The sequence below is a fragment of the Chamaea fasciata genome, unplaced genomic scaffold (assembly GCF_029207755.1).
Source record: "Chamaea fasciata isolate MVZ Bird 193981 ecotype frontalis unplaced genomic scaffold, bChaFas1.0.hap1 SCAF_6, whole genome shotgun sequence".
Classification (NCBI taxonomy): Eukaryota; Metazoa; Chordata; class Aves; order Passeriformes; family Sylviidae; genus Chamaea; species Chamaea fasciata.
Window position 1 is genome coordinate 26,241,960 of NW_027094091.1, and position 24,377 is coordinate 26,266,336.

A 24,377-nucleotide genomic window follows, 5' to 3' on the forward strand; every position below is an offset into this window, starting at 1 on the left:
TGTCTCTGTATTCATGGTGAGATGAAATGCACTATTAGCACCAGTTGCAGTGTTTGTGACTGGTTAAACTCTGCATTGTGCAGTGAGGGTGAGTGAAATTTAACAAGGTGATGGAGTGATCTCAAAGTATTTGTAAAACAATTAATAAAAGGAAGGTTTTTTTCAGAACGGATAATTAAAATGTTCTGTTGCCATATATATATGTGTGTGTGTGTGTGTATATGTATATGTACTGAAAATGGTTGCCCTATTTATCTTCTTTATAGAATTTTACTAGATTTTTAAGTTCCACACAAGCATTCAAGGAAATTGATATCTTCAGAAATGTGGAATGTGGTTTTCCATGTAATGAATTTAGTCATGTCTAATAAATATTGTTTGAAGTCTGGTGAGTACACTTAAATGAATAACCTTACAATTTTCTCCTACCATAACTGACTTTTCAATTCAGATTAAATTATATTTTTAGCATTTCTCTGGTTATCTGACAGAACATAACCCAGTCTAATGCAAAATGATTAATTCATATAAAAGAAAAAAGAACAGAGATAAAAGAAAACATCAGCTTCTAGGAAAGTGCATTTATGAAGCAAGAGAAATTTTAGTGGAGTCCATGTACAGGGATTATGAATCTGCCACTGGAAACTTTTTTCTTAGTTTCTTTATTTGTACACCATAAATTCTATTTCTTCAAAATGTTTTAAAAAAATGGATTTGTGATTATTTATTTCCGTCATCTCCTGTGTTTTAAATTTGTGTCTCCAACCTGCAGTCAAATGTTTATGTCCTAATAACCCAGGAATAAATTTGAAGGTACTTCAAATATTTTTAATTTGAGAGGAAATATGTACTGTAAGATATGAAGTGTTTGTCAACCCAATTCTTTGATAGTCTGATGTGCCATAAATCTTACAGTGTATTAGCTATAAATATAACATGCAGTTTGACACCTATGCTTGATTTCAGTTCCCTAAATCATTCTGAAGAAATAAAGAGAATCCATTTAGACAGGAGCAAGAAACTCCAGACTTGTAGGATTGACTTGAGGATTTCTCAATCCTCACTTCTGAGAATGTAAATTGTGTTTGTTAATGAACAACTAAAAGAAAATCAGCAGACAAGAGAAACCTTTCAACTCTTTGACAAAATTTTAGACCTCATTAACAAAATTCTTTCCCACTCCATTAGTCATAGGTAAAATCCCAAGCTAAAAGGGCTCATTGTTCCCTGATGTAAAAGGTAGTTCAATTCTGGCTGATTTTTATTCTCTTCAGTTTTAGCTGAAACATTGAAGCTCAGAAACATTGACAAAGTCCGTGGTGTGCTTTAACTGGGTACAGCTCAGTCATGCAATTGTAAATATATTCTATCAAGACAACTCAAACTACTTGCAAAATTTGTTTTCTTAAAACAGTTCAGAGGTAGTCAGCCCATGTGGTGAAATATTCTCTGAAGTCACTTAAAATATGATGATCATTAAATAAAAACCGAACAGCAGTAGTCTGGTCATCTGTAACAACACAAGTGTCTGACATTCAGATGTTGTGTAACAACCAACATCAATACCCAGCCTTAGTATGTTTCCACCTGAAGTCAAAGCAAATTGAAAGGAAGCGAGATCAGCTAGGGAGTTTATTTTATGTAAAATATAAACATGTTAACAGGAGAAAATACTGTTTTCTTATGTTACAACCTTAATAACCAACATGATTTTTATCTTACAGTTCTGCAGGTGGCACAGGGTTCAATTGCATGTACATGATGATTAAAAAGAGCAGCTATTCATCTGTACACATACACTGAGTATTGTATGCTGTACTAGAAAACCAGTATTTGTATGTGTCCCCAATTGTGTGCCTCATAATTTTGCTACCTCTTATTCCATTTAAAAAACTAGCACAAAATTTAAGTAGTTTTATTATGATTGCATTGACAAGGTAGAGAGAGACTATATATTTACAAACAGATACACTTATTCAAAGCCTCTGAGGAAAACAAACCCTTTTCATATGTCATCCTCTACTCTTTCTTCTTCCTCCTACCCTACATTCATATTCATACAGGATGTGGTGGCTTTACTCCTAAAGCATCATGATAAGTAATGGAGCTTGTGTTAGGTCTTTTTTGATGAAAGCCACTGAGACTAGAAAATTGTCTCCATGAAAAGCACTGGCACCTGTAACATGGCTGCCCTGATGTTGCTCTTGCTGTTAGAATGAGAGTTGAGAGAGGACTAGGAAACATTTTGTATATGGCCAGAGTCTGGTGTGGGACATTTCAAACATGTACACCATTGCAAATACAAAGCTGAGGTTTAAGCTCAGCCACTTCAAGGAACGTATACCTATTAATGAGATTTTGGGAAGCAGGGACAGAGGGGTTGCAAATACTCATTAATTATCTACTGCAGCAAGCAACATGACCTGCAAGATGTCTTCACGAAGGACTTAGTCCTGCCACTTTGGAACCCCATAAGAAGGGTGAGGATTACCTAGAAGATGGAGGTTAGGAAGCTGCATGTCAGTCCAGCTTCTCCTATTGACCTACTGAGTTATCACCGGAAAGTTACTTACTCTTCCATATTCTTACACACAGTGAAGTTGCTGCCTGCAACAGCCTTCATCAGAAGCATTAGGCTGTTAAATTGACTGCTGTGAATGGCACACACAAGTTAATTTATTTTACATAGTACAATAGTCCCAGTCTTGATAACTAAATGAAACAGAATTTATTAAAGAGTTATAGCAACTCTGAGACCATTAATAAAGGGAATTATTTGCAGTTTCATATTAAATCAGACAGGCAAAGCCAGCAAGCAAACCTCCTAGAGGGTTAAGAATCATTAGTATGTAAAATGGTGTGTGTTTAGCCAGATGGTCCCATCAGGTGGGCACATACCTCCTGATAGGTGTTATTTGACCCTGTATGCAAAAGAACTGTGTTATCTGAACAAATCTTGAAGACAGGTTCAAGCAATCTCTTTGAAGAAATGCATATTACGTGGAAAGAAATTAAATGAGTGTCTATCGAGGCTTGCCAAGTGCTATTTACATAATAAGGACCATGTTAAATGGAGAAAAACCACCTAAGTATCAGAACAGATGCAACAGGAAAATATTCTGGTCTTTTGATTGATCAAAGAAAATACAATATCTAAAGCACTAGGAATAACCCTTGCATTAACAACACAGAAAATCAGTGACTTTCTGATATGGTCACTACAGATGCTGTCCTCTAAAAACCACCATTTTACACAAGCACTTATCTTGCTTCATTATCTCTTTGCTTTATATTGGCCCAAGTGAAGAGAAGAAAGATGCAAAAAATTTCTCTCCTTGCCAGTGCACACACAGTAGCCAAGAATGATTGTGGCTCATCAGATTATTCACAGTTGAGACTGAACAGAGCCCTGGTAAAGTGGCAAAGGGCAATACCTGTATCATCAGCTGATTGACAGCTGACTCTGTGTCTGGTAAAAGAGAATTCTCCTGTAAGAATTGGAACTTTTAAAAATTCTAGTCATTGCCAACTGTGCCACAGATGGAAGTATTACAGTGATCCTCAGATGGGTTAGCCAGCAGAGAACACAAGAGGCTGTGAAATGTGCAGAGAGTGCAGCTCGTCAGGTACACACTGATGTGTATAGCAGACACACAGTAAGTGCTCTGTCCTTTTTATACATAAATAAATATGTATGAAAATGCTTGGGCCTTCCAATTTTACAACCCAGCTAGAACTACAAGCCTAAAAATGGAAACTGAGTTGTAACTAAAGATATTGGATCACAAGCAAACAGCTGCAAAAGAAGTAAGACGAAGAAAAAATATTAAGCTGATTGGAATTTCACAAGATTGACATTGTTGCTTAAAGTGCTTGGGTTGATTACATTAAAAAAACACAATAAAATACATAAAAATTAAAGCAAAACAAATAGTATTAACCACATAAGTTATATAAATAGAGTAACAGACCAACAAAAGAAAAATAAATTAAAACAAACCCTTCTAAAAGATCCTAGCAAAGAACAGATGCACAGCTAAAACTTACTGAAATTTCTAGTATTCATTCAGCTGTAAGACACTGCTCACAACTATCAGCCATGTGCAGCAAAAAAGAGATAAAACAAGAAGGGTCTGCTGTTGAGAGGCACCAAATCACTGGCAGCTGCAAGCTGTCAGCACAGGTGCCAACTACATGATGTTGGAACAGATGAGTGACTGAAATGTAATGTCTGAAGACAAAAGACAGGTTGTGGTAGCACTTTAGGACCCATGGTGTAAGATGAATTTCAGTTCAATTTTACTAGGTTTTTAAAATTTTTATTGAACTTGATATGAACGACAGTCCTATTGCTTTGTTTTCTTTACTCCAGCTGCTATAGGAACAAGACTTTTCATATATAATCTAGTACTCTGGGGTAACTAAATTGTTAAAATAGAATTGAGAGGAGTAATTTTGGGACCTAATTTCCAAAAGGTGTTCTGCTTCATTAGTATGGCTTTTCCGTCACTCCACTCTTCTGCATCCCTCTACTTTGTCCCCAGATTAGAAATTCCATAAAATCCCAACAGCCTTTTCTTGGAAATATAAAAGCTGAGTTCTGAGCTCATCCTCTAAGGTAACTGATTCATCAGCACTGTAGTGGTATGGGAACACAGCACAAGACAATTTTTTTCTAAGTAGAGAACATAGTAATAGTATTTATAAATGGACAATGCGTCTCAGCAACAGCACGGGAAACAATTGGAAAACTTCAGATGTTGTTAGACCTAATATACCTAGAACCTGACACCATATAATATAGTCATTTTAGGGAAGCACAGAGTAGTATTAGAGATCTGTGCTAGCATTTTGTTTTCTAGCTGCTAGCTGAAAAGCTTTTATGGTCTTAGGCATTTTTCCATTCTTTCACAAGGGACTGGAAATCTATGCATAAGCATAAGAGAAAAGGGATTATGCTTTATTTAATCCACTAAAATACTTTACACCATATGATTGTTCCTGTGGGGATCCCAATCCTGCAAAACTTGAGCGAATGTGCCTTATTTGACAAAGAAGAGCTCCTCTGCCTAGACTGGCACTATTCACACTGCTGTGACAGACAGCTTTTGGTCTGAAGTCGTTCAGCATGCTGGAGATTGAACCAAAATATAGAATTGTGACTGAAACTTTGTTAATCAAAAGAAAATGCTCTCTAGTTTAGCTAGTGTTAATATGAAGTGTGTATTCCACAATGTTTCAGAGCTGATGTCAGACTCCTGATGCTGGACTGGAGGCATACTAGTGCTGTGATCTTTTCATGGGCTAGCATGAATTAAAAATGCTTTTTCATACTTTATGAAACAGTTTATTCCAGTAATTTTACTCTCAACAACTTACTGCAATGATCTGTATGTTTTACAATCTAAAGCTGTCTTGCAGTGTAGAAAACCAGAGAGTGTTATCCTCTAGTTTAGCATTTAAATATTAATTCAAACTATTAACATTTTAAAAACCAATTTTCACGTAAGTCTATTGAAATAAGGAAAATGTTTCCTTAAATAGAACTGATTTATAAAATATTTTTATGAAAAATTAACTTTTCATATAAACATGAGCCCTGACGATCCAAATGATACCTTAAGAATATCTGTTTTGCTGAATCTTTTAAAACTAAAGAATGCTGTAAGAATGTTCAGTAGTAAACTGCAAAATACAGATCTTTGGACCAGCACTGATAAATGCTGATCTAGAAAGTGATTTCATTCACAGTGGAGAAACCTTATCCATTTTAAAAGGCCAGTAATTTTTTTTTTATACAGAAATTCTGAATGTTTATAAATAAATCAATTAAAGAGGCATTTGCAGGTTTAGCTTTTCAGTAGAAAAGCTCCTGGGTCTCAGTGGGAGTTGAAGTCTGCTGTAAGATATCTATCTTCGGTCTTAGAGGCAGAACATTTCATTCTAACACCAATAAAAGAATAAGAGCTGCATCCTAATTATGCTTGTCTTGAGCCTGCATACCAGCCTTCATTCATGTGAATGAGCTCTGTAGACACTACTATCATTCACTCAAGTCCTCTAAGGTTACATTCTATGTCTGTTTTCTTGCATCAATATAATGTCATGATAAATCACAAATAATTTTAGCTGAAAAGCCTGATTCTGTTTCTCTTTCAGTGTAAAGTGCTACATTGCCTTAGTTTACAAAATGGCCATTGATAAATCCAACTGAACTTCAGATGATGTTATAGTAAAAGCTACTTCATTTTCACCAATATTTCATAAAAGATATTTCACGTTCACAGTAGAGTACAATGAAAAACATTATCTTTTCTACAGAAGACTAAAATGTGAGATGCAGCTGCACTTCAAAAGCCACTTCTTGAAATGGAGTGTTGGCCATAAAGTGTCAGGCAGGCTTCTTAAAGAGAAGGTAAAAAAGCAACACTGTCCAATAAATACATAATGAATGAATAAAATGTAACAGGTAGAAACATATTTTGTGAGATGAGAATATTTCCTAATAAATACTAGAACCAACTGTCAGTCCCTATAAAGACAAGAAGAGTGTTTTTGCTGTTGATGTCATTGGAATAGGACTTTGGATACAGAAGTTTAAGAACTGGATAACAGAGTGAAAATGTCAAACTGAACAAGGTATTTACCCAGCATTACCACTGACTCAAGCCACTATCAACCCCTTCTCAAACCCTATTGATACTTTCTTCTACATTTATTCTTTGCCAGATTCAGGTATTCAGGTGAATTCAGAAATTTTATTAGCCAGTCCATGACAAGTGCCAGCCAAATGCACTCAGGAAAATCACAAACTAAGCCTTTTGCACTAATTTTGAATTCAAACACTCCAGATCTTTATCTGTTCCTGTAGTGACAAAACTCTGTCAAATATGACCAAAATGTTAAGTAAGCATGATATATACATGATGGCATGTGCACTAGTGGTTGCTATGCATTATGTTTCTCAGAAATAGACTCTGCTTGAGAAATGAAAATGGGACCTACAGATATTTAGAAAATTTCAAGATCAAGCTGTGTCTTATGTACAAACAATGCTTATTTAAATGGACTGAATAATTTCAGTCCTAATGAATATGTTACATGTGAGTAGTGTTGCAATCTTTGCAAACTCAAAGTAAACAATCTATGGTATCATTTTAACAAAAAGATCAATCTTTATAAAAGCAATTTATCTCTGTATCACATGTGTGATCTTACTCTCTTTTTTCCAGTGCTCTGTAAGTTCTGAAATCTCACCTCATCTGCACCATCTCACAACAAAGTGACTGAACATACAGAATTACTTAGTTCCAGTGTAATTTAAATCCCCTTTGAGAATTTTAGGTCTGTGGTTACACACTGAAAGTTTTGAACAACCAAAATTGAAATGATTTTGGAAGAATATCTTTTCTGCAGCAGAGTGTCATGTAAAAAAATCCCCTAAACAACCACAACTCAAACCATTGTGAAATTGATTTTTTCCATTAGACTTAAAAGGGGTAAGTATATGTCAGGATGTACTTAAAGGAATGCTTTGTAAATCAACACACTCGAAAACCATCTAGAAAGTTTTAAATAATTTTGCCCTAAATGTAATGAACACTTTCATATAAAATACTACTCTAGCTGGATAGGGTTTAACAGTTGACATCCACATCTTAATGTCTGTAAATGTTAGTCCATATAAATTCCGCTAAAATCTGACTTCAGTTAGCTCTTCAATCAGACTTAAAAACTACAAACCACCCCCCACCCCCCAAACCAAAGTTCTGAATGTGAAAAATGGACGGTTAGAGTCAACATCACATAGACCATTGAATAGTAGACAGTGTATTGTTGTTCAGCCATCCGAGATGTGGTCTGTGTAAAAGTCAGTTCAGGGGAGCCATCACCCTCTTTTGCGTCCAGCATCCTTGTGCGCAATTATCACAGTTTGCCAAGTCACTCTCTTGACTGATAGAATAAAATATAGCCAGACTCTGAATTTTTTGATATATCAGAGGTCAGACCGTAGAATTCTTCAATAGCTTGAGCATCTATTTTCTGCAAAATAAATATTTTTTCAATATGCTGTTAGATAAAACAAGTACCAAACACATTAAATGACTGTATGAACAGAAAAGACATTCAGCTATTTGTTTAGAGGTAGCAATTAACAAATTGTGTTTGCAATTGAAGCAGTGGAAGGGTAAAGATTAGGGGCTGAGCCTTGCTGATCTCAAAGTCATAGGCATGTTTCTGACACTGAATCTAACTGAATTAGGCTTTTTCTAGTAACAGAGAGACTCCTTGGAATGCAGTAATGAACACTGTTAAAACACAGAAATGTGACAGTGTGATCCTGTCTTTCTCAAGTTTTCAGAAATCTTCTTCAAGACTTGCCCCATCCAGCATCCCAGTGCTTACTTTCCTTGCCTCTTGGGAAATCAGACTCGAAACCTCAGTTTTGCCAATGTGCCACAATGACATAAAGGGTTTGCATAAGAATGAATTTCAGAATGCTTAGACAGAATCTGCAACAGCTGTGGGACGGATTCTACACTAACCTACATTCAGGCAATCCCAGATCAACAAAACAATTCAGACTTTCTCGTAACTTCCCTTTTCAAAACTGAAAATTCTACAGCAATGCCAGCTTTACCTTGTTCAATTTTAGCAGGTGATAAGGTTTTAATGAATTGAATTGATTTTATTAGATCTAGAAAACATTCAAAATTAAACTCTTAAAGTCTGGTATTAAAAACATTTGATGTTGCTATGAAATAAAAAACCCTCTGATATTGACTGAGCATAAACTACAGGATTAATAATTTTGTTTACAGACTTTCTTCCTAACAGAGTTGAAATAAACAAACTGAGGCTTTGCAGACTGGTAATCTCTACCCAGTTCTGAATCAGAATTTTAACCCCAAGTAAGGAAGCAAAAATTAATACAAAAGTTGTGCTCATGACTTTCAGCATACTGACCTCTACAATGTCATCATCAAACAAGAGCCAAAATCCATGACTTTTCACAATAGTAATGTAATGCCCCCGATTCGGTCCACTAGAAAGAAAAACAAAACCCCAAAATATTAGAATATACTACTGAGTTAATTTTGTTAAGTCACATGTCTTCAGGAATCCAGAATTATAATGAAATGTAATGAAAAACATCGTAAATCCGCCTGCAGTGCTACACTAGACATTTAGTCCTTTCATCTTTTTATTTTAACTTGTTGCAAAGCCAATCAACTGAAAGCTAAGGGTGTTGTTTTCATCTGTGCCAGGACCATTTAGTAAATTATCCTACAGAACACTTAACAAGTTGCTCATGGTAGGCATCAAATACTTTTAAAACTTTAAGAACTAAGTATAGGGGGGAAAATTGACCAAGGTGATCTGTTGTGGGGCCTACCTTATGACAGCCTTTGGCCCTCACAGTCCTGGCTCCCAACTTTTTCAAGGGGTCTTATGAGGAAGGAGGTAGTTTCATCAATTTAAACCAAACTTGTGACTTTTGGAGACCAGCGACAATATTTTTTAAACAAGTACTGATTTACTATGAGGGAGGTTGGCTAAATAGTTCAGCCCAAGACACATGCAAGCCTGTGCAGCAGCAGGCTTTAAGCCCTGCCCCCCATTCTTCCCTATCTTGTCAGGGATAGCCCTGCCCTTGGCAAACATCAGGCAATAGCTTGAGATACACGTGAAAGCACGTTACCTTCCACAGTGAACAACAACAGCTACCAGGTCGTACATCCGATCTAAGTTGACAGCATCGCCAGAGGTGTTGAAGAGACGTAACTCCAGAGGAAACACTACCCGGTAAGACAGCTTCGTGTACCTGTGCAATTGCTCCATGTACTTGAATCTCTTGAGGTGTAAGGCAAGAATCATTGGCAGTTTTTTTACTCTCATCCTGTGAAACCATTAACAACACATATGATAAACACCTGACCAGTTCAAAGCCATTCTCTCTTCCCATAATAAGTAAATGTCTGCATTATAAAAACATTTTCTAAGTAACCATAGCCAACTAGAAGTAGCTTCTAGACTAAGACACATGCCTTTAAATTTGTCTACAGGTTCTCTGGTCCACACAGAGAATGCATTTGGGATGTAAGGTTTCTAAGTATTTAAAGAAAATAAATATCAAGGAGTAAGTTTGCCAGAGCCTAGGAGAGACATGGTGAAACAACCTACTCCTAGCTTACCTCTTCTGTGCCTCTTGTTTGCTGCAGCAAGTTTCACAGTAATATTTCTGTTCACTGCATAGCGTCTCTGTGTTACTGAAATCTCTGTAAATAAATACAATCATCAGGTTTTTAAGGATTTGAATACATTTGCCCCACCTGGGCTGATGAACTGGAACCCAAAAGACACACGGGATGAAATCTTCAGCCATTCCAGTTTCCTAAAGCATCTGAAGCAGCTGTACTGGGGTCCGCAAATGGAATTAGGGTATCTGGCTGGTATGAAAAGTTATATCAGGAGCTAAGGCCCTCTATATGATAGAAATGAAAGGTCAGGTGTCTCAAAATGGGACCTATATCTGGTCTCTCTGCCCTATATCAGCCCCCTCATAAAGGGGCTGCCCTGACTTGGGTATTATCACTCAATCCATTCTGTTTCTTTTTAAATTATTTGCAGAATGAAGCAACTTTAGGTGCACTTCTGCCATTCCCAACTATCTCACATTTTATGGTGTTCTTCCATAAGAGAGGTTTGAATCCTCTTACAAAGAAGAAATAAATTGAACTTAGTTTCCTGCATCCTCTAACCTTTTGAACAGTTACCCAGAAGTTTTTTAGATAATACTTTTTCCTTTCCTAAAAAAGGAAAGAGGCAGCTGGTATAGAAAATTTTGTAAATCCTGATCAAGAAAATACACATGGGAGATATTTCTGGAGCTGGAGCTTTTGAAGTGACAAAGACAGTGGAAGTCTGGTTTGATAGCATCTCTCAGTCCACAGAAAAGGTCTGCTGGAAGTCACTGTGCTGATACACTTTGGAGCAGAATTTTAGCTACCTAACACCACTTAACTGTAAAAAAAAAAACAAAACCCACAATAATTGTTTTTGTCACCTCTTGTGTTACATTGCAGCTGAGCAGATGTTTTGAGAACTGTGACTGTAGATATAAGCACCTATCTTCCATTTTAAACACATGAGTTTAAAATGTGAATTTGGGCCATAAATAGATATATCAGAATTCCAGAACTGTCTTATTGAGTGCCCCTATCTTCTGAACTCCAGGCAAATTCAGACCCATTCAGACCCAAATAAATTCCCTTCTGCCACTGCAATTCACATTCATGAAGGCTGAATCCACACTGCCTGCAACTTCAGCCTGCTCTCACAGAAGGCAGCACCAGAATTGTCTTACAAGGCAAAGGGAGGATTCTGGATGATTATTTCTTCCTGACATCATCACTGCAGGGGTAGGTGGGAGAGATGAAGACCATATAGTTTGCTAGAGCATAGATATTAGAATCTAATTGCATAACTTCATTAAAGTTTAAGGTTGACAGAGCATGACGAAGAAGTACTTCATATGACTGCATAATATTTTTAATAACCGAGAATACTTTTACTGATTTATTTTCTTTATAAGGTCTTAACACTGAGGAAAAAGTGCTGAAATTTAGGAAAAAAATAAAACTTCTGAAAGATAAGTTACAGCTAAACTTTGATCATAAGTATTATTTTTTATCTAGGAGAAAATAAAGCATTATCACTGAGAAGGATTTGCTTCAGCGGTAAACACTGATCTCAATACCTGATTTCACATTTGAATTTAAACACAAAATTAACTGAATTCAGCCAATTCCTCTGAAAAACACTGTAACCTTTCAGGGCATCATAAGTGAAGAGCTGGAACTTTAGAAAATATTAAAGATGAGTTATATGTGCAGGGAACATAAGACTCAGTAGAATGTGCCTGTGAAAGTTTTAGGTTGGTTGTTAGAGAAAAAGTCTGATGTCTATTTTCAAAGCCTACAGTCTCAACTTTAAAAAAAAACAAACTTGGGGAATTTTTTTGTTTTCTTCCCATCTCAAAGTGAAGCAAGGAAATAATGTTTTTCTAACATGAAAAAAACGTGCAGATGGTAGAAATTTGGTAAGTATTGGTTTGTTCTATGCCAAGTCTCCCATGAAAGTTAATTAAACTCAAAGAGTTTCTGAATTCCTTTTATGTACTAGTTATTCTGATGCTATTAATAGCTATTATTAGCCTTATTTATTAGTAGTAGTAATATTTATTTATTTATTTATTTATTTATTAGTAGCATTATGGTATTTATTATTAGTAGTACTAGAAAATGTTTCACTGAAAAAATGCTTAGGCATTGAAATAATTGCAACTTCAGCAACTTTTTCAGCAATTGAGAATTTTCAGCATGGCACTTCTAACAGATATTGAACAGTTAAAAACAGCAGATCACTGACTGTAGTTCACAAAGTCTGCATGTGGAAGAGTCACAGCCTTGCAGAACTCTTCCCTAGACCTGCAAAACTAGTTTCAAGATATGTCTAACTCTCTCCTATTCCATTAATAGTCCAATCTGCATTCTGCTTATATCTTATTTTAGCAAGAAAAAGAAATTTTTAAATACACCTGTTCAAGATGTACTAATTTATCATTGTCCTTGTGCTTCTACGGCCTTTCTGCTACAGTGTGAAAGATGTCTGTATGCCTAAAAAATATTAATTTTTTGTTTTAAGAGATGAGAAAATTATTAGTGTAATATAAATTATTATGCAAGTCAGGACTGAACTGACTGGTAAAATTTGCAACTCCAAGTGGAAATAAAAACAGTGGATATATACTATCTTTGCTATTGGACTTCTATTGCTTCAGGCCCAGCTGTCTATCCCGTGGGTTTAGACTATGCCAGAGGCTTGTATTCTTTCTGTTCTTTGGACATCTTGTGCACACAAGGACCATCTGTAGTGGTAAAGAGATTCATTATACTTTAATGTTGTTTTGCACAACTTTTCTGTATTTTACCTTTTAAATGCAGCAGCCCTTAAAGTTATTAAGACACAGCAAAGCAGTTGTTAACAGAAAGGAAACAGCAAAGATTCCAAAAAGAGTAATAATTTGGATGTTCCTATTGAGAGAAACCATTTTCAAAATGTAAAAAGCATTTACATTTTGCGTAATAATACATAATGCCAGACAGCAATGAGAGGAAATTTATATTCTAACTGAATATATGTTTTCCAAACATAGGTAGACATGTTGCTAACATACAGAATAGATGAGACACAAGTGGAATAGATGAGAGGTGATAACTCTCCTCCTGTTCAATCTGTAAATAGTGGCCTGTACTTCCCACCCCAAGAACAGAAAAATTGGGATTTTGCTTTCCTTTATTTCCAAAAGGAGCAATGGGAAAACTACAAAATGCATTTCATGCTGTTGGGGTAAAGGCACTACACTGGAATGCATAAAAAGACTTAGGGCATCCATTCCTCTTCTCAGGATCGTGTAGATCTATGTTAGAATATTATGCTCTGTTCTAGACACCAGCACTTCAAGAAAGAGAGAGTTCAAGAGAGATGTCTAATTGGAGAGAAGGCTGAAGAGTAACGAACATGTGTATAGATCCAGAGAAGATAGCCTGAGAAGGAGAAGTTGAATGACCTTAGGCTGTTTAAATTTAATAAAAAGTGATTACATTCTTCTTGTATGTAAAAGGCTACTGTTAAAGGGAATGGGGGCAACCCCTGGTTTATGTCTAGAGTACACAGGGCAAGTAGAAAAAGGCTTGAACTGGAACACTAAAGATTCATATTACACAGCAAGAAAAACTTAGTAGTAGTAAAGAACAGGAAGGACTGGGATGAACAATTAAGATAATACTGCTAAAAAGATCTTCTAGAACAGGTTGGATAAGCATCCTCTCTGACACAAAGGTAGGGGCTGACGTCTTTGGAGTAATTTTCAACTCCACCATTCACTGTTGGTTGCAGTTGTGCAAATGCAGTTCTTCCACCTCTTAAGCTACAGCCATTGTCTATTCAGTAGAAGAAATGCTATTGGTATTTTTACTGAAATACTTACTCTACCTTTACATAAAATGGCCATTCTCAACAAAACATTTCCAAGAATATAAAAGATCAAGAATGTGAATAAAAAACTGGAGAAAGAGAAAGGATAGATGGTAACTTCTACACAGCAACAGTTTCTAACATGGTCACAGACTCAGCTGCAAGGAATGTCAGAGCTCATTCTCCAGTACCACAGAACCAAATAACTCAGATTAGAAAGGACCTCAAAGGGCGCTGCAGCATCCTTGCAGCTCAGTGGGATTTCAAATTGACTTTGAACACCGTAGGGAAAGGTAAGTAATACTGGCAAGTTCAGGGTAGTGGCTACAGCGAAGAACTCAAAAGTGTGCAAACAAAAGCCTGTAGTACCATTTCAACTATTGGTTACCATGAAGAGGCAAAGAGACTATAGGAGAAAAAGAGAATGCATTGCTTTCCAAAGCCTTTCTTCAGTTTGCTCACTTATTACAGGGAGGCTAATTAATGCAGTGTGGACTACTTGAGGGCTAAGGACTGCTACAGAATCCTACAGGAGACTGAACACAAGCTGAGAAGGAAAAAAAAACTTTGAATTAAAACAGAAGTTACTTAGTACAATTGTTGTATTCACAGAGAAGTCACTGCTTTCTCATTCAGGAAATAGTACCTCACATTCTTACTCTTTCTGTAACTCTCACCTTGGGATGACACACCAGGAATCCCTCCTAGGAATTCCAGAATAACTAATAAATGCAATTTCAAGCTTGATAGCAATTTTGGAGTTTGAAGGAGTTTGACCAATTGATAATCATTACCTTAGAACAGCAACATATTGGTCTTAAATATAGGTAGTGGTTTATTGTGTTAATATCAAAACTCTGGACATTTTAAAGCTCTCAGAATAACCACCCATGTAAGACAGACGATTTTTTTTATATCTACAGTTTTTAAGGTAAGAATATACTAGGAGCAGAGGAGAAATTTAGAATAAAAGACATCACGTAATCTTTTGGGTGAGACACAGAATAAGAAATTTCTGATAATAAAATAGACTTTTGAAGTATTTTGTCCTCTGTGGATTCTAGCACTCATTCTGCAAAACACACACCTAACTTTTAATATGCATATAAATCCTAATCAACAAAGCACTTGTGTAGAAGCTTAAAGATAAACACATTTAAATCTCTTTGAAGCCAATTATTATTCTGTAGCAATTCTTCCAGACAACGATGCAATCGATTATTTTCCCTGAAAGTTGATTTATTTTTCTCTTTCAAATACATACATTGAAAGCAAAAGTGAGTAAAGCAAAGTACAATAATGTATATTTTGTAATTAGAGGAAATATCCAGTTTAAAATCTTTTTCTCCCTCTTAGGGTAAGTTCAAATCCAAATGCTATTCTACTTTTCTTTTCTGTACCTACTGGACCTGAAAAATCTAGCAGTTAGAACTATCTGCCAAAAAGATACATTCATTTACCTTAGACAGTGTGTAATCGATGTGTTCTGCTCCACATCAACAGAAAGGTCAAGAAAATCTTCATCTTTGCTACTAACCTGTTGCAAAAAACATAGATGTAAAACAGAGATGCCATACATCTAAATGCTGTTTATATCTTTAGCAAATGCTAAAGATATTTATTGCTGTAGAAACTGCTCTTACATAGAAATTATTAATTTCAATGCTTTAATTTTTTTTTAGTTTGGTGAGACTAATGTTCAATGTGACATTTATTATTAATTCTACAAATTTCATATAATTTCACTTCTGCTTATTCCAGTTATCCAATCCCACCAACCATGGGCCAGTAATGACCGCTTACTGTTCAGTAAAGGTGAACCATCCTCCCCTATATTATCTGGGATTGGTGCATTACATATGTTTCCTTGTTATGTAACACACTCTACTTTCTTTTTTAATCAGAATTTTGTTTACTCTTTGTATAACTTATTACAATATACATTCACATTTTATTCGTACATAATTATTTCCATTATTAAGGATGCAATGAAGATAATTTCCAAACATGTTTCTGTCACAAAAGTCATACTTAACCATGTTATCCTTTCTCTCTAGTGAGTATTGAAAAGGGTGGGTTTATACTTCTGGTTGACACAGCTACATTTCCCCATTGGATATTGTTCCTGGTCAGTATTTTGATTAAAAAATTTAAAAGATTAAAGGTAAAAAATGGCTCAATGATAATATTTTGCAAAATCATTTTGGTATTGCTAATCTTTTTTTTTAGACAGAACAAGAGGAGAAAAATTATAATGAAGAGTTTTTATTTAAAAAATTTAAGTCCAAATATTTTCAGAATGACATATCCTGATTTTTACATTGAAAATTATTTTTCGCTAAGAGTGTTTAATCTCAGAGGTGAACTAATATTAACAAAAAAACCCATCCAAATGGCTAATTGTTGTAATAGGTCAGCTGAGTCAAAAGACTGCTGAATTATTTGCTGCATATGAATTCAGTTATATTCATTACAATGTTTTATAAAATATTGCATGAACACCCCATATTTTGCCTTCTATGACTGCATTTCCTTAGAATAACTAAATCAAATCCGAGAATAGTGAAGTCCAAATCGAGAACTTCTGTGAGGGGATGAATTCATTGTTCTGGTAGAAGTCCCTCATGCTCAGATTTTTGCAATTCTGTGGATGTGATATTTATGTACCACCTTGAGCTCATGTTTGAGTTATGTCACAGATCCTACAAGCTTGGTGAATGCAGCCCATATCAGACCTGAATGCAGAGAAATACCTTTGGCTGGATTAATTTTGGTATTATCAAAGATGTACAGGGGCATAATGCACACCCAACTGAAATAAACAACAGTTCTTCAAACAAAAATCCTCCCTAAGACATGACTTGACCCGGAGCAGACAGGAAACCACAAAACTGGCAGCAATTGACTGCAGTATAAATATACAGCTAAAATTTGAAAGATAAAGCAACAAAGCTTCAGAGAACATTATGTCTCTACAGCTGGAACTAGAGTTCCGTCAGACACACTGAGTATCATGAGAACTTAAACACTTGAAAAAGTCCTTGGCAAGTATTGTGCTTCATCTGAATGCCTCAAAGAAGCCAGGAATTCTGTTATTGATTTCTGCACATCAAATATTTACTGGAAGGGAAGATGCGCTACTTAGAGCAAGAATAACTAAAGGTAGCTGGAAAACCAGATTCAAACTGAAGTCTTTGTGAGAATAAGAACTGCTGAAACCTGAATGATTCTTCATGTACTATTTATGAATATTTTAGCAAGGAAATAACTTTTAATCCTTTTACTATTTTTCTAAGATTTCAAGTTACACTAATCCAAGAAAAACAAACTGGAAAAATATCCTGAGTAGTCTACAGTACTTCTGTATTCAGAGGAAGCTACAGACAAGCTACAGTTATGCTGTTATCCAAGGACACATCCTCACTTCACCACACTTTCTCTAAGTAAACACTAGATATTGATTTAGAATTAGGCCACAACTATTTAGAGAAGATTGTGATTTAAAAAATATTTCTAACCTTTCACCTATTTTAACATGCTATTACCCAAGATTTTATAACTGAAATATATTAAATAATTAATTTTCAGTGTCTCTTTCATGTGTTCACTTATACAGGCTTGTTCCAAACTTGCTCCAATATCTTTTTTCATGTTGACTATCATTGTGTCTCTTCTCCTCACCATCCTCCTCTGACCAAGTCCCCGGAAAAGTCATATATATTCTCTTGGAATACAGAGCTATTCTTTATGATTAGAAATATCAGACTGTGTTTTTTACACTTCTGGTAGGACCTGGGTAGAGTTTATCTCACCAAACTTCAGTTGTCTAAACCTCAGCTTGCTATCTGACGATACCTTTTCTGGGCACCTTCTCCCATCTTAAAGCAGTTAATCTGAAGTGTTTTCCTTGCGGAAGCCCAGAGTAGCAGCACTGATCTGGGTAAAAGCACATCATTCTTAGGCCAGATCAGTTTGTTGGCCCAGTTCTCAGCATTGTTACACCAACAATTGCAACAGCTTAGTAACACCATGGAGACAGGATGAACTGTATGGAACAAAACACTGGATACTGTTAAAAACTTTGTTTCATCTAACAGCCTAGAGACTTATGGAGAGAGTTTCCTGCATAATCTCCATCACCTGCAGTTGAGAAAATTAGCTCATCCTTGATGCCTATCAGCTTTGCTTTACCAAGCAAAGGTTAGGTGATGTTAATTCCAACCTTTGTGGAAGGTCAGCGTCACTGCTCTCCCAAAAGGAGATTTTTTTTTCCTGTCTGTGTTACTCTTACATGCAACCTCAAGAGCACCATTTAAAAAAATTATTTCTTCTCTCTTTCCATGGGAACATGTGTTTGAAAAAGACAGTAATCAATAGGAGACTTGCAATTAGGTTTCCCAACTAAAATTAACTTTTACTTATAGCTCAAACATAAGAGATTTCAAACTGACATCATTGTCTAGAAAACATTAGGGAGATAAAAGAAAACAGTTTGTTAATAATGAATCCTCTGTATACCTGTCAGATTCTTAAGATAGAATTAACACAAATTCATCTTAACGTTTCACTTTTTATATGAATATGATGTGAATACCTTCTCTCACAATTTCAGTGATAAAGAAAGGTATTGATTCACTAGCAAGGATTTTAACTGTAGTGATATGTATTAGGACAGCAAAACCTGGCAGAGACTAGCCAAGTAATGCTTAGAAAAATAAATTTTTAGAAAAGAATATACTCACTTCAAGAAGTAAATTCTACAGGAATATCCACATTTCTCAGATGTCTGAAAAGATTCATACATTTATATATACAAAATGTATCTATCTATTAATGGGCAACAACCAAAAAAAATCTACTCCAATGCTTACGGTTTCACAGTTCAAACATCTAGTTTCGTTAGTCAGTGTTCCCTGAAAAATCTCATGCACCCAGGTGAGTTCTTGTTTATTGTTCTCTTCAGCTTCATTCATGTTGCCATTTTTCAGTTTCCCATTTTGCTTTTCCTGTTTCTTCTCCTCCTGCAAAATGTCTGCAATGGTGTTCAGCAGGTAATTTAAAAACTCGTGTGCATCCTGCTGCATGTAGTTGTCAAAGAGATCTGTGAAGAAGAGAGTCAAGATTTGTACAGCTGAATATCCTTTCCTCCAAGAAAGAAAATTATTTTTTTTTCCAAATACTTGTGCAGGCCCTTGCTCAGCAAAGTATTTGGAATCATCCCAAAGAACAGTTTTGCAGCCAGTCACCCTGGCTTCAGTGAAGCCACCTTGGGGGAAAGCTTCATCTCACCTAACTTTAGCTGTCTAGAAAGTTAGACTCATTAGAGCTGGTTGTTTAGGCTCCCATTACAGTCAATGAAGAAAGCAAGAGTGTGACTCATCCTAAATCATTTCCTTACACTAGACACTGCCTAACTTTAGTCAGCACTGACTTCCATCCACATATTCCAAGCCCCTCAGACACTTAGGAACATCACAGAGTTTTGACAGTAAGCCACACGGCTGGGAAAACGGAAGCCATTGGATGGTGACACATAGTTGTGTATCGCATCCGGGATGGAGTTACCTTTCCTCACAGTAGCCCACAGGGGGCTGCTCTTTGTAGTTGTGGCTGAAAGGGTGGTGATGATGTAGCAGTGTTTCAGTTGATGCTGAGCAGCACTCACACAGCATCAAGGCTGTCCCTCCAACCCTCATCCTGCCCAAAGGCTGGTAGGCTGGGTGTGAAAGAGGTTGGGAAGGGGATATACATGAGGCAGCTGACCCAAACTGGCCTAAGTCATGTTTTATGACATGTGACTTCATGTTCACCACTAAAATCTAAGAGAAAGATGGGTGGGTTTTCATTATTAAGATACATCTCTTCCAAACAAACTTCTACACATGCCAAGGCCCTATGTCCTAGGTAGTAGCTGAAAATCATCTGTTGATGGGAGGTAGAGAATAAATCTCCTTTGGTTTTTCTTTGTTTCTGCATGTAATTTTTGGCTATTTTTTTTTTAATTAAACAATTTGACCTCAACTCATGAGGTTTTTTTCCTCCTATCTTAACCCCCTGCCCTGCTGAGACGAGGAGTGAGAGACAGGCTTGGTGGGCACCTGGCAGCCAGTCAAGGTTAACTCACTTCAAGTAGTAATAACAACATCATCTAACAAAGCTCTTTTTTTCACGCACAAGTCTGATGAGAAAAGACTTGTCCTGTTCAATACAAAATGCTTTCAGGAAGAGGGGAAAATATCGCAGTGACAATTTAGTAGACTTCACCAGTAAAGGCTTAACTTGCCCACCATTTCAAAGGACAAAGAATGAGTGTTTCCAGAAATGTGTATTTTTGTCCCCCTGCTCCTGAAAAAGTTCATGTGGATGTCCTCAGAAAATACTGTACAGAACCCTTGACTTTGTAGTGTCTAGCCTGGACATATAAGCAGGATAATACACAATGACTCTGACCTTAATTTAAAAAAGCTGAAAACATAAGATCCAGTCTTTACAAGTGATCCCCAACAGTGTGGGAGCATTTATCACTAGATGACTCAGAGTAAACTTTTTCATGATTTCAAATGTGTGCTCTGAAATGAACAGCCTGCCCATTTATATCCTGTCACCAGGAAGCAATTTCTTCCAGGTGTTTAACTCATACTTTGTCTCTTCATTCAAAGCCTCTTTGTTTCTAAGCATACCATCCACAGCAATATGAATCCAGGCCAAAATGGAGCTGTGACAGGCTTCTCTATCTCAAAATGTTTCTCATATCCCTTAGACAGAACTACTACAAGATTAGGTACATACTGTTGGCAACTTCATGGTCAAAAGGGGTCTGATGCTTTACAAAGTAGGACTGTGTGCACCACTTCCAAGAACCAGAGCAGCAACTGATGTGTAGTCGACTGACCACCCCACATGTACCCAGTTCCTTTTCCTCCAAGGTGTTCTGGAGTTGGTGGTGCCTGCAACCTTCCTGTCACACAGTTTCTATACTGCCAGCTCCCCTCAATGTTTCTCTCTGTCATACTCCACAAGAAAACAATTTGAAATTACAGCAGTGTCACCCTATTCCCAGCCCCAGCTCACTCCACAGTAAGGTCTGCCCCACCATGGTGTGAAAACATCACTAATTCACACACCTCTGGGAGCCCATGAAATCTGGTGTGGTTATTCTAAGCATAATATCGTATACACAGACACTAAAATAATAATACACCCCACAAAGTACTAAAAGCCATTTACAAATCTAACCTGTATTTCTGACTAATATGATCACATTGCTCAATATTTATTTATACTTTTTTGATCAATGCATGAATACCTTAGAGGACTTTGGTTTTACACTTACCATTCTCTTTTCGTAACCGTGATATGAACTTCTTTGGTGGAATAACTCCAACTTTTTTCTTCTGAGTAGCAATACTGTGGAAAAGATCTGCCAGGCAAGTCAAGAGGTTTTCCTTCTTTTTCTGTTGGGCCTTGTATGATAATACATTTTCCCGAAATGGCCGGCAAAAATATAATGCCTGCAGCACGGAGTTACAGTAGCAGGTGTTCCCAAACTGCCATGCAAAATTAAAAACAAGCTTAATCCCTGTGCATCACAACAAAACTAGCTGTTCATTCAAATTCTGACCCTGTCACTGTCACAAACCAGCCATTTGGCCATGTAGTTGCAGTAGAAATATATTTTCACACCCACCATGACACTCCATGGAGAAAAACTGGTGTTCTAAGTTAACTAGGATACAAAGGAAAGGTTTCCACTTATAAGGAAAGTATTTATTGTACTGGATTTCATTAAATTTATTTCCATATCTGGGTTCTCTCTTACTGCTCAGTAGCAGAATGACTAATGTTTTCAATGTAAAAAATTGCTATATCTATATCATTTCTATGGGAACAAACAAGTGATTAAACGCTCTTCTCACTCATTTTCTCCTTGGTCAAATAAAAAAGCTCCTCTTAAGAGCCGCCAATGCAGAATGCTGTGCCTAAACTTGTACATACTTTCATCACTTCCTCCTTCCTATTTCACAGCTAAAAAAGACTTTTAATTTTATTTAAGTGTATGTTCTAACCCCTGGAAATATTCATAGAACTGTTCTCTCTGGGGGCGTATGAAGCCATCTTCAAACATCTGATACAGTTTTGCAACCCACTTTGCTGAAAATTACAACATGAGCAGCACTTTAAAAGAAAGGCAATCCTGCATTAGAATAAGATTGATAAAAGCAGGGGAGAGAGAAAAACAAAACAAAACCAAGGAACAAAGCAAATTTCAAGTAACATCAAAATGGTACTTACATTGACCAATCCAAAGTAGTGTTCATTGATTGGAAACTGCTCTGGGCCAATGTCTTTTTCCAGAGCAGAGGCATTGGTGCCCTATACAAAAAAAAAAAAAAAAAAAAAAAAGAAAAAGAAAAAAGAAAAAGAAAATTAAAAAAAAAGTCAAACCCCAAACCAAACAAACAACAAAAAAAATTAAAAAGGAAGAATATTATTTAGAATATTAAAATTCTAAAGTAAAATTATGGACTGTATCAAGGCAGAAAAGAATTCTTTCCTTTTAGCTATGATTAACCAAGTTAACTGTCTTATTGTTAGGCAAGCACAACAGTCTCATGAGCCGCTAAAAATACTTGCAAATCTGGATAGTGGAGCTGGCCTGGCATGGACCCTCTAGTAATAAATGACTAGAAGTGAACAGGTCACAACAGTGGTTCTTCCCACACCCACCTTCCCCCTATTTTTATTGTGTACATGGTCATCTGGATCCCATTACCCTCTTGTCTCGTAAAGACAGCAGTTGATCTTAAGTACAACCTTAAAAACCTGTTCCTAGATGGAAGGCAGGTTTTCTAAGCATTACTGAGATTCCTCTGAATCCCTCGTAATTAATCATCAGCCTGTAACAATACTTGGGCTTCAGGTTGGCACACAGTTCTAATAACATCACAGATGCTAAAAGCAAGTGTAATATACCTGTTGCTCTGTCCTATCTAACATTAAAGAGCACATAAATCCAAGCACTGTCAGATCTCTTAGTCACCACCCTAGTGTGGCAGGTTATGTTCGGCTGTATCTTCACTCCAACACCGAAATTGTTTAGGTAACTGCTGGTCTATAAGTACAACCACTTATTTGGTATGTTACCCATCATTTTGCTATAACAAAATTCCCATTTTTGAACAAGCTTAAATTACTAAGCAAGTAAGGTAGATTGCTGCCAAAGCAAATGTCATCAGTCCTATACACATTATAAGCTTGGCTCCATCTTCTGACACCCTGACTTCAGATACTTACAGACATTGATGAGTTCCCTCTCAACTCTCTTCTCCAGGCTGAACAGGCCCAACTCCCTCAGCCTTTCCTCACAAGAGGGATGCTCCAATCCCTTAACAATTTTTGTTGCCCTCCACTGGACCTGCTCCAGGAACTCCAGGTCTCTCTTGTCTTGTGGAGCCCAGAGCTGGACACAGCACTCCTGATGTGGCCTCACCAGGGCTGAGTAGAGGGGCAGGATCACCTCCCTCAGCCTGTTGGCAATGCTCTTCCTGATGCACCCCAGGACACTGTTGGCCTTCTCACCCACATGGACAGCTTGTTGTCCACCAGAACCCCGAGGCCCTTTTCCACAGAGCTGCTTTCCAGCAGCTCAATCCCCAGCCTGTGCTGGTGTATGCAGTTTCTCCTCCCAAGGTGCAGGACCCTGCACTTGCCTTCATTGAATTTCCTTTCTGCCCATCACTTCAACCTGTCAAGGCACTTCTGAAGGGCTGCACAGCCCTCTGGGGTATTGGCTGCTCCTTCTGCTTTGTGTCATCAGCAAACTTGCTGTGGATGTCTCTGCCCCTCCATCCAAGTCATTAATTAAGAAGTTAAACAATTCCCAATACTGAATCATGGGGGACACCACTCGTTTTAGGCCTCCAAACAGAACCCATGTCACTGATAGCGACTCTGGGATCAGCCAGCTCTCAATCCACCTCACTGTTTACTCATCCAGTCCACACTTCTTGAATTTCCCTATGAGTTCACTGTGAGAGACAGTGATAAGCCTTGGTGAAGTCAAGGTAGACATTTGCTCAGACTTCATCAACTAAAATTTTCAAAGTAACTGGGAATCAGATTTAGAATTCTCATGTCCCTTCCCCATCTTCTCCCCAAGACCTGATTTTGGTTTCCTCACTGCACCTACCATCAGCATTGCTTGCCAAATTAGATTATTATTTCATGTCAATTCATTAAAAGATTTAGTCAACAGAATTAGCAGTGTGAAACTCAGCACAGGTGCTCTTTGAGGATTTGCAAGCGTTGAAAGTAAAACATTTCCTTTAAGTTGGCAG

The 24,377-nt window shown here is 36.9% G+C and overlaps 1 protein-coding gene across 1 annotated transcript in view; it reads right to left on the reverse strand.

The window, feature by feature from the left end:
- Window positions 1–1,619: 1,619 nt before the first annotated feature.
- Window positions 1,620–24,377, reverse strand: part of USP46 (ubiquitin specific peptidase 46) — a 34,067-nt gene continuing 11,309 nt past the window's right edge. The window contains exons 2-9 of the mRNA XM_066185737.1: window positions 22,333–22,413; window positions 21,374–21,587; window positions 18,912–19,141; window positions 15,501–15,577; window positions 10,197–10,280; window positions 9,704–9,901; window positions 8,968–9,046; window positions 1,620–8,043 (exon numbers count right to left, since the gene is read on the reverse strand). Of these exons, the coding sequence (XP_066041834.1) occupies window positions 7,942–8,043; window positions 8,968–9,046; window positions 9,704–9,901; window positions 10,197–10,280; window positions 15,501–15,577; window positions 18,912–19,141; window positions 21,374–21,587; window positions 22,333–22,413 (1,065 nt within the window). The 3' untranslated portion in view covers window positions 1,620–7,941. The remainder of the gene's footprint in view (window positions 8,044–8,967; window positions 9,047–9,703; window positions 9,902–10,196; window positions 10,281–15,500; window positions 15,578–18,911; window positions 19,142–21,373; window positions 21,588–22,332; window positions 22,414–24,377) is intronic.